The 10457-nt window shown below is 39.0% G+C and overlaps 1 protein-coding gene across 1 annotated transcript; it reads left to right on the top strand.

The window, feature by feature from the left end:
* Positions 1 to 220: 220 nt before the first annotated feature.
* Positions 221 to 6606, top strand: DYNLRB2 (dynein light chain roadblock-type 2). The gene is made up of 4 exons (XM_037409356.1): positions 221 to 292; positions 485 to 560; positions 4226 to 4393; positions 6343 to 6606. The coding sequence occupies exons 1-4, from the start codon at positions 290 to 292 to the stop codon at positions 6384 to 6386; spliced, it is 291 nt and encodes a 96-aa protein (XP_037265253.1). The 5' UTR covers positions 221 to 289; the 3' UTR covers positions 6387 to 6606.
* The last annotated feature ends 3851 nt before the right edge of the window (positions 6607 to 10457 follow it).

Below are 10457 nucleotides of genomic sequence, written 5' to 3'. Positions count from 1 at the left end.
TTGAGTTCGTTTCACCTCACCGATCAGGCCCCGTCCGCCACCACTGCTCAGCCACAAGCCCGTCCGAAGCTGCATGACACCACCGCCCGCGGGCCCCTGGGGAGCACCGAGCAGCCCCCGCTGCCCCGGCCAGCCCCGCCGCGGGTCCCGCCTCACCCCCCCGGGCTGCCCTCGGCCCCGCCAGGCGGCGGCGGCAGCGCCCCCCAGGGGCCGCGCTCGGGCCGCGCCGCCGCTCCCGCGCCCGCTCCCGCCGTCACTTCCGCCGCTCCATGGCAACGGCGGCGCGGCCATGGTAATGGCGCCGGGCCTGCTCGCCGCCCCGGCCCGGGGGCAGCCGCGGGGCGCTGGAGGGCGGCGGGGGGCGCAGGGGCACAGTCCCGGGGCAGCCCTCGGGGGCGGCGTCGCCGCGGGCTGCTCGGAGGGGCGCCGCCGGCCGTCGCCGTGGTGGCTGCGGGGTGCCCTCAGGTGTCCTCTCTCCTGGCAGGCCGAGGCAGAGGAAACCCTGAGGAGGATCCAAGCCCACAGAGGGGTTGTCGCAACTATTGTTATAAACGCTGAAGGTAAAAGTCCTGTGTTTCTCCATACGTGGCAGCGGCAACAAGCATTGTAACTCTTCCGCCCAGGGTTGCAGGTTATGAGGCGTTAACGCAACCTGCTTGCAACGTTTCATCAAGGTGTCGTGCTTTTCAAGAAAGCATGTTTCATCTTAAGACGTGAACGTTTGGTTTGAGACCGTTTCTTGAAGCTCTCCATATGATGTAATTTTCCGTTAATGCAAAGCAGAGCCTTGACATCTTCTCTGAAGAAATAACTAGAAGCATGATAAGCTTCATATAACTTAAGGACTTCCACATTCTTACTTATCCCCCTTGTTTAATTAAACTATACTTTACTTTCCAGAACCAGATCTCGAACATCTCTTGGTAGGTTACAGAAGGGGAGAACGCATGGCACTAAGCTGTTGCTTTTGCAGGCATTTTTTACTCCAAAATTCCTTGTATATACAACAAAATTCAATAGCATTTCACTCCCCTCCTCTTCCTCTGAAAAGTTACAATTAAACAAAAAGATCAGGAGAAAAGTATCTACTAAACAAAGCTGATCTACTGTGGGAGCCATTTCTTGGTCCTGCTAAATAGTCACAAGTTCTTTAAATTGTGCTATGGTGTGTTGTCATGGAAGGAAGAGCAAGTTTCATATCAGGCCAGCTTTGGCTGGGATCCTGAAGATTGCAACTCAAAAGGGAGAAGTCACAGAAATCACTTTTCAGAGGCTTGGCTTCTCAGGTTAATCTGTTCTAATCACTTCTTTACAAAAAAGACAACTCAATTTACCTTGTCCATAATCTAGTTGGCCTCCTTCATTTTTACAGTCCCCCTAAAAAATCTATTACACTAGCAGCAGTTTAGCAACAGGAGGCAAGAACACTATGAAGGAAGACTAAATGTTATTTAGTCTTTAGAAAATGTGGACAATTTCATTTGTGTGCCTGGACATGTTAAGTAAAATGTGCCTTTGTTCACAGAATAGATGGTGCAGGTCAAGAGAAAAGTGCACAGCCTTGCAAATAGAAACTGAAAAGCTGCTCTGCGCCCGCACATGCTCGTGTCTAGATATGGCTGTATTGTGTTTCAGTAAATAAAATGTGACTTGATTCAATGAGCACTTGGACTAAGCTGCAAACAAGAAGTGAACAAAATCAAGCACTTAGATAACACAAATGATCTTTTCTGAGCTTGCAGTCCAATACATTTGTCAAGGCAAAAACACCAAGTAATCTAATAGAAAAATAATCCAGTTGTTTTATGTTCTGTTACTTGGAACAGTTGACAACTTAGCCCAATTTTGGTCAAGTATGCTTTCCTGGTCAGGTGTGCTACTACCGTCCATCTTCACCCGTGGTTGTTGTACCAAGGGAAAGCTCAGCAATAGCTGTGCAGAGTTAAGACAATAGCATGCTTTTTAAAAGGCTGGTTTGGATTCCTTCTGTCTCAATTTTGATTTGCAAAGGAGGAAGAACATTCCACTTCCCTTTTTCACACGTCAGGCTATTCGCGGCAAGGTATAAAGTCTCCCGGTATCCTGTTCAAACTCACTCATCCCCACAAACCTGTTGAACGTGTGGCTAGACTAGAAGCCAATGGACAAGTCTAGTGCAGGAATTTTGGTTTTAGTTTATCATTTTGAAATGTTTCAACACCAGATGCCAGATGTGAATACAAGAGAGCCCGTTCTCCATGAGGATGTATTTGAGGTACCAAGAAGTTAGATTCCACAAACTAAGCCCCAAAGTAGGTGTGTAGTTTGTAAGTTTTTGTAACACCTCCAAATATCCATAATTAGCACTAATTAATCAATCTAATTACTTAAAATCTTTCTGCAGAAAAATAAATTTAATTTCTGTCTATCCTGAAACATTTCAAACAAGCGTACATCTTAAATTAATCACAGTAAAAATACTTGAACCAGTGGTGCAGTAGTGAGTTTTCTTAGGCTGTTCAGGTTCCCCAAGAAGATGAATCCTCACCAACATAAACAGTTGTCTTTTACTAAGATTTTGGTAATAGTGTAGGTACACTTAGGGACATGAAATAGCACATTAAAGATTCCTCATACAAACATTGTCTGTCATTTCTTTTAATGCTCAAAGTTGATTTGTTCGTTGAAACACTATGCTGAGTGTACCTTGTTTATTTGGAAAATCTCATAAACTGTTGCTATCCTTCACAGTTGAGAAGGATCACACTACAGCATTTCTAATGAAGGATTTATTTGCCTTTCTCTAATTTGGGTAGCAGAGGCAAAGAGAATTTGTCCTAAAGTAAGCATAGCTCAGCTTTAATCTAAGGATGTCACTAGTGTCAACTCATACTCATGTTATTATTAGACCTTGGAGGATCATTTAACATTTACCATTTTCATTAAAAGTCCTGTATTTGTTGAAGCAATCATTTAAATACAAGGTCATATAAACTTGACACTAATTCATTGCTGCTTTTAAGTGACTTACTATTTAACGCTGTGATTATATAGATATTCTCATGCTAATGCAGAGCTTGGGAACACTTGTTTGTTTCCATTAAAACATCAGTTTCAATCTCTGAGTAATAAACATTAGACACAAAGGATGTACTGGGTCATTCTGTACACTTTCCCACACTACACATCCTACCAATGCAGAATTCTTTCTCAAGTCACAGCACAGATTTCAGGTGATTCGAATAATGCTTTCCTAGGAAAATTATGGAATAGCCTACTCTCTGAGGTGGTTCTATTATCTCTTTTACTCCTTTGCTCTAATTCTTTACCTGGCATTCGCTATTTGTGCATGTTAATTCTTCTTTCATAATCAAACTCTTCAACTTAAGTCATATGACCCTATTTTTTTGCATTCATATCCTGTCCATCTGCAAGAAAAAACAAATGTATGCAAAGAGAAAATTGCCTTGCTGGCTTGTAATCTATTTCTTTGTTAGTGGGACAAATAAATTTTTTATTAGTGAAACAAGCTTATTAAAGCCAAACAGTTTTACACTTGTAGGATTACTGTGAACCCTGGTTTTACTTTCACCTGGTAGCCTATTAATATAAAAGGCATGATTTGACAAATCTTTGATAAACAATGATTCATTACATCATCAAAAATTAATCTTGATTTATATATTCATATTTTTATATACATATTTTTAATAGTTGGTATCAATACACTGTGTACTACCAATTGTCAATATTTTGCCACGAATTGGAAGGGATTGTTCCAAGGGTGGTTTTGCTTGCCAAATGCAAACATGCCACTTCTGCCCTTTGATTGCTCTTGGTATCTCACTGGGAACGTGTAATTTCTACCACTGCATGTGCCAAATGCTACAGTTAAAAGTGTGGGTTAGATTCTTGCAGCTAAGATATGAACTCAGTGACAGTGTTTAAACTGATGAAGCACCATAACTGGTTAAGTACTACAGAATGGAATTTGATAGGTATTTAAGAGCCTTAAACAGCAATTAGGCTCTTTCAGAAGTTTCATAAGGCAACTCTATGTTTAATTGCCACTGATTAATATAAATTATACTTTAAAAAGCACACAGATACCTGAAATCAACATAACTTCTTTCTGCTACAAAACAGAAAAAAACCTATGAACTCCTGGTTTTTTCTTGTATGATCTGCTGTGTATGAAGAATATGCAACTTAACTGAATGATTATTGTAAAATTGTTTGTTTGCAGGAATTCCAATAAGAACAACTCTTGATAACTCTACAACAGTCCAGTATGCAGGTCTTCTTCATCAGCTCACCATGAAAGCTAGGAGCACAGTGAGAGATATTGATCCTCAGAATGATCTAACCTTTCTTAGGATCAGATCAAAGAAACACGAAATTATGATAGCTCCAGGTAATATTTGTATTAAAGTAACAACAGAATTGTGCGTCCTTTTAAGTTTCTTTTATTTCTTCACAAATAAGGCTACCATAGAAAATGCACTTTGAAAACAAGTGTATGAAAATATAACCATATATTCACCGTGTAACCAGATGTGTTAGGATTTTAATGTACAGAGTGCATAGTATTCAGGCTTGGAGACAACCAAACAAGTCTAGATCTGATTAATGGTCTGGTTTCAGTGCGTTTTCACAGAGGAAAACTGGACAAATATATCTATCAAGTTGTGTCCGTGGGTGTATAGTATTAAAGGCAGCAAATCCATTTCAGCTCCAAAGACATGCAAAACTTTTTTTTTTCTAATTTTTTTTCTTTTTACTTGGTATGTTATCATGACTTCCTAGCCATAGGTGGGCTTTGTGTTACAGATATGCAGTATTATTACCAACATCGTAACTGTGATATAATTATTTTCCTTAAACCAACCAGGGGAATATAGCAACCAGTTTCTCACTCATGTTAAATACAAATACATGTTAATTTGTTAGTTGTGGCTCTAAAATAGACGACAAAGCTAGATGAGCTGTGGTGAAGCTGTGATCAAGGACCAGTATACAAGGTGAATCAGGCAAAGCAGAGGTGATTGGTTGGGGTGGAGATCCTAATGTGTGCACTAGCTAATTGAGAGACTAATGGTATGCAGGGTTTTGACAGAAATATCTGATGAAGGCACACAGGACAGAAATGGAAGCTTCAGGGGTCTCCTCAGCATAGCTGCTGGGGAGGATGTTCGCTCCAAGCATGCAGTGATGGACAGCCTTCACTGGGGTGGCCTCTGATGCTGATTTCATAGCAAATGTGGAACAGGGGTATTGTGCTAGGTATGTGTCACCTTGCCTTACTGGAATTATTTATGATGCTGCTACAGAACAGTATGTGTGAAAGAAATCTGGCACTGTCATTAAGTGTTAACATTAGTCATCAGCCACTACTAAGATTAAAATTCCAGTTTAGATTCTATTTTGGAGTAAAAAACCTAATGCATTTTTTAAATCAGTGTTTTGCTCATTGATTTAGACTGATGCATTTGATTCTTATTTTGCATTTGCCTTTCACTTATTTTTAGAGGTGACTTTTTGACTAGTAACTATGAAAGCTTGTTGACCTGAAAATAAGTGGTATAAAATGTGAAGCTTTTTTTGCTAAAGGGAGATCAGTTGTTCAAAAGGCTTGATTGTGATTTACTATAATAGAAGATGGCAAATGAACTACCTGTGATTTATATTAAGTTGCTTTTGGATGAAAGTGACAATGCAAGACTGCAGCTTCTTAACTCTCCAAAGCAGATATGACCCTAGTAAATTCACTGGATACTTTCAAGAAATGTTTCATTTAAAACAGATCATGTTAAGTAGCTATCTAACTAAAATTGTTTCCAAAACTTCCCCGGGCTTTTAGAGTTAGTAGGCGAAGTCTGGCATGCTTAGAATTTATTCATAGTAGAAGTCTATTCAAATCTTTTCTCCTTTTCTCATGTCTAAATGGGTTCTCAATTTTGAATAAACTACTTAGTGAACTGAAAGAAGTTCTCTGCACTTGCAGAAGAGGCTGCAGATGTCAGAAGTTTTTTATTATAACAAGTGCTAGCTTCCAGGTGCTTATCTTGAGACTTTTTTCATCTTGTTTAAACATCTTTACAGCTTATTGAAAGCAAATCTACTGCTTACTGAAATAGTTTTAATATGGTGTAGTTAAACTTTATGGCACAGATATTTTTTATCTGTAATCACATTTTTGTACAAAGTACTTACATTTTCTAGATGATTTTTATATAAATAGATATAATGCTTTTGCGTATGTTTTATAAAGAATAAGTTGGAGAGGAATAGATTAATAAAGAGTATTTATCAGGAAATAAGGTAAAATATTTTAACTAAACATTTTTTTATCCCTTTTTGCAGATAATGAGTATCTCCTGATCGTTATTCAGAACCCATGTGAATAGTCCTACTATGGCAATATTAAGAGACAGTGATGTAGTTCTAGTTCTTAAACTAATATTACCTGTTGATATTTAATATCAAACATAGCACTACGTAATTTTACCTAAAGTTTTAACTCATGACTATTACGTTGCTAATTTAAAGTTCTCAGTTGTAGCTGTATCAATTTGTGTTTAAGCAAATCGTAATGCATATATCAAAATATCCTATGTTTGTCTTGATACTCAGAAGAGCAATAATAAAGCAAAATACTTAAAACTCTCTTTAATGGATGTTCAAGCTATTCTTGCAATTAAATAATTGTCTTTACACTTCTAACATGTTGGAGGAGAAACATTGTGTTGTAGACCATGTGTATTCATACATCTGCAAGCGTGTCCCTATGAACTAGAGTAACCGCAGTGACACGAACCAAAGAATACAAGCGTAGCTCATGTGACTAATGATGGACTGGATGTTGCCCAGTCTTCAGCTCCTGGTTTTAAGTTTTCAAAAGGCAGAAAAGTGAAAGAAGTACTGTCTTTTATTATTTTCTCATTTTTATAGATGGAAACAATAGCTTCATTTAATATTTTCAGTAGTGGAATTTCAAGGACAGTTGAGCCTGCATGCTAATGTAGAGCTACTGTTAGTTTGTTGGTAATGCTAAACAGTGCCTTTTGATAACTACACTACGGTGCTGTTTGATAACTACTTAAGCCTTTAGATCCAAGAGACATGTGAGAGAGGGAGGGTTAAAGCTCAAAATGTTTCCCAAATCAGATCCATGTTTATACGGTAGCACCGGGGATCAGATACGTATTGTTGAGTGCCTTTAAAACAGGTGCACTGATAAAAGGCCTATGCGCAGTGCAGCTACCTACAGAAGTCCATTCTGTTTGGAAGACACGCTATGGCAGTGCTTGGGATGAGTCTCATGGCTGCTGTGCCTTCCTGGTTGAGGGAGGGCACTACAGAACTGGGTGCAGCACCCCCGTTCTGCCTGCACTGTATGCCTTGGGGCGGGGGTAAGCACGGCTATGAGCTTTTCCCCCTCGTGATCCCAAAGTTAGGCTAAGCTTTGCACTTGAGTATATGCAGAGACAGTGTAAAAGTCCAGGCAGTTTGAGCTGACCCTGTGCTTGAAACAATATCCAGCCGTACTCGTACTACAAATCATCTCAGGTTATGTAGACTACATGAATTTTATCAATTATTTATTTAAATTTTAAAACTTCAGATTGTCTTCAGTTGGTCAGAAGAAGGGTGGTTTTAGATATAGGATGGAAGAACAACAAATGTGGGGGGTGGCTATGAGGATGAAAGGAAAAATGAATCTGTTGAATACTGCTCAGGGATCTTTGTAGTACATCATATGAATTGTGGTTGAGGTTATGAAACTGATAAATCACTGAACGTCTCAGCGGATACAGAGTCAGCAATTTGCTATTAGGACTACATTACATATCACTCAAGACTTACACAAAGGCAAGTATCAAAGCCTGGTGGTATTTTTTTCAAATCCCAGTGTTTGCTCTGACTTTGCTGAATAGCTTGGAAAGGCTGGATTTCACTGAAAAATCTGGGAGAGCTGGTCCTGAGCAGAAGGTGGTGGGGACCACGGAAGAGTCAGTGCTGCTGTGTATTGACAGGAAGCGAACCCAAGGGCACAGAGACCCAGTGTGATGGAAATTAAGCACAGCAATCCAGCTGGGCAGGGCAATTCAAAATTTTAAGGATAGGTAAATCAACTGGACACTACCAGTAGCACTTACTGTTGTAGTCAGTGCTGTGCCAGAATTTCCTTACTGCTGGAGGGTTATTTCATTGTGCAACAGAAAAATGCACCAATGTATTGACATGTGGCAACACTTCAAAAAAGCTAAGTTGTTATTTGTTATCTTCTCAGCTTCCTTTGTGATAATTTTAAAAATCAAACCTATTTATTTCTATGCATTAGTGAACATTTATTCTGCTAATATCCTGGCATGTCAAATGCCTACCAATGCAAAGGCCAGATTTTTCATTTCAGGACATACCCAAAACTATTGCTGAATTCCAACTACGTATTATTAATGTGTATTTGGGGCCAATAGTTTTGTTTCTGTGGTTTTCTCTAACAGCATTAAATTCTGTGGTAGTTTCACTGTGTAAGTCCAGAAAACTGCCAGAATTACAGTCCCTGTTTCACTTTTCTATTGTCAAAAATAATACTGGTGTTGCAATGTCCAGCATCATTGAAAAATGTCCTTCAGCCCAAAGAACACAGTAGTGCATTGTAAAGAGAAAAGCTTGGTATCTGGCAATGTTATTTCATTTTTGTCTTTCTGATACGTGTGTTAGTTCCCTTTACAGACTTTAATCCAATATTTATTAAGCAGCTGATGATTGCTGTAGCTTGATAAAGCACTCAAAAAGACACTTAAGCCAAATCATTAAAATTAAACACATGCTAAATCATTTTGCTGAAAAGTGTTTTTATGTGGAAAAATGGCCTTAAGCAGATGTGTGTAGTTCTCCAGGGGTCAAATACTGCTCACAAATTAGTTTCTTTCCCTGTTCCTGTGAGAGGCATAGATGCAGATAAGAGGGCAAAGTTTGGTCCATTTAGAATGATGTGCATAGTAACAAATGCTATGCAAACACATGGGCTGAGCTTCTGCCAGCTACCCTTACCAGGGCGGTCCCTAATTGGGTTTCCTTGAGAGCACTGTAGTATTAGACAATTTCGGCAACATCTTCACTAGGGAGCATAAATTGAAATACTCCATTTCATTCCCTGGTGATTTGTTCCTATTTTCTGTTAGTAAAAGCAAGCTAAACACGTGTAAACTTTTCATTTAGGTCTCTCAGTAGGAAATGGAAGTAACAAAAGTTAAGTCACTAACAGTGGAAAACCCTCCTCAGCACATTGACTTAAACAAAGGTGGGCCACTGAAAAGGAATGGAATTGTCCAGACAAAATACAGGGAAATACATTTTTAAGTTGTTTGAGCACCACAACAATGTTACACCAAGTCATTTAAGCTGTCATTTATGTGAACCAGCAGAGATTTTACTAGTTAACAATTAACGGGGGGGAGGTTGAGGAAAGAAGTAGCATGAAAAAGATTAATTTCATAGATGATCATTTTGTCAAGGGAACGTTGTGAATGTCAAGAATGGCTGTTGTTCATTGAGAAGCAGCACTTGGATTGAATTGTAACATGCTAGTTAGGCGACCAGCCAAGAAATAAATTATGTCAGTATCATGCGTTTGGGGTCCTCAGAATAAATTACAATGGAAAGTTCTCTGAGAGCCTCCCATTTTCAAAATGAAGAATCTTGGATTTCCCTTAACATATAATTCTTCAAAATGCATGGTCCCTCATGGGACAACAGCTTTGGCCAGCTCATTCAATCAAGGCAGTTGTTCATTCTGTATGTTGCTCATCTGCCAATTTAATACATTTCAATTTTCATTTAATGCACATTCAGTGTATTTAGTATTCTGGCTTTCTGTGCAGTTACTTGGTTTTTACATTAATGCACATAGAAGTATCAAATGGTGTATTTTTTAGTTATTTTTTCAGCTTAACTCAAGATGTATGTAGATCTGTGGTCCTAAGTTTGCACGTTGTTTGATTGAATGTAACTATGGTATACGATGAGAATGATTCACAAACTCTGCAAGTGATGAAGCATTTGTAAGATGATGAACTGCAAACTATTTGTTACTTATACGGACTTGCAGGAATTTATGTATTTGTATTTTTTGAGGTCTGGTAAGGGCATTCTTGTGACAGGATTCTTAGAAGGGAGTGTAATGGTGAGGATGGTGGTATAAAATATAAAGTCAAAATAGTCCAAAGTGGACAGTATTCATTAAGGATGTTCGCAGTTAATCTAGGAAACACTAAGATGTTCAATATGAAATTCTCCTGCTGCCAATGAATCCACGATCAGACTCTGTACTTTGTCACACATTAATTGAACCTGCCAGCGTAATTTCAGTGAGAAGTTCCTCAGATTTACTGATGGCACAAGGCTTCTTATTCAGTATTATTATATATATGATGGGCATATATGTCTATATATGTATATAAAGCAGGTAC

This window comes from Falco rusticolus, chromosome 15 (genome assembly GCF_015220075.1).
Source record: "Falco rusticolus isolate bFalRus1 chromosome 15, bFalRus1.pri, whole genome shotgun sequence".
Lineage (NCBI taxonomy): Eukaryota > Metazoa > Chordata > Aves > Falconiformes > Falconidae > Falco > Falco rusticolus.
The sequence above is the reverse complement of the archived record's forward strand: the minus strand, read 5'-3'. Positions and strand labels throughout refer to the sequence as shown.

Excerpts from the sequence above, each read along its gene's own strand:
- DYNLRB2 (XM_037409356.1), top strand. Across the intron at positions 561-4,225 it reads TATTGTTATAAACGCTGAAG|GAATTCCAATAAGAACAACT; the intron begins GTAAAAGTCCTG and ends GTTTGTTTGCAG. Across the intron at positions 4,394-6,342 it reads CGAAATTATGATAGCTCCAG|ATAATGAGTATCTCCTGATC; the intron begins GTAATATTTGTA and ends CCCTTTTTGCAG.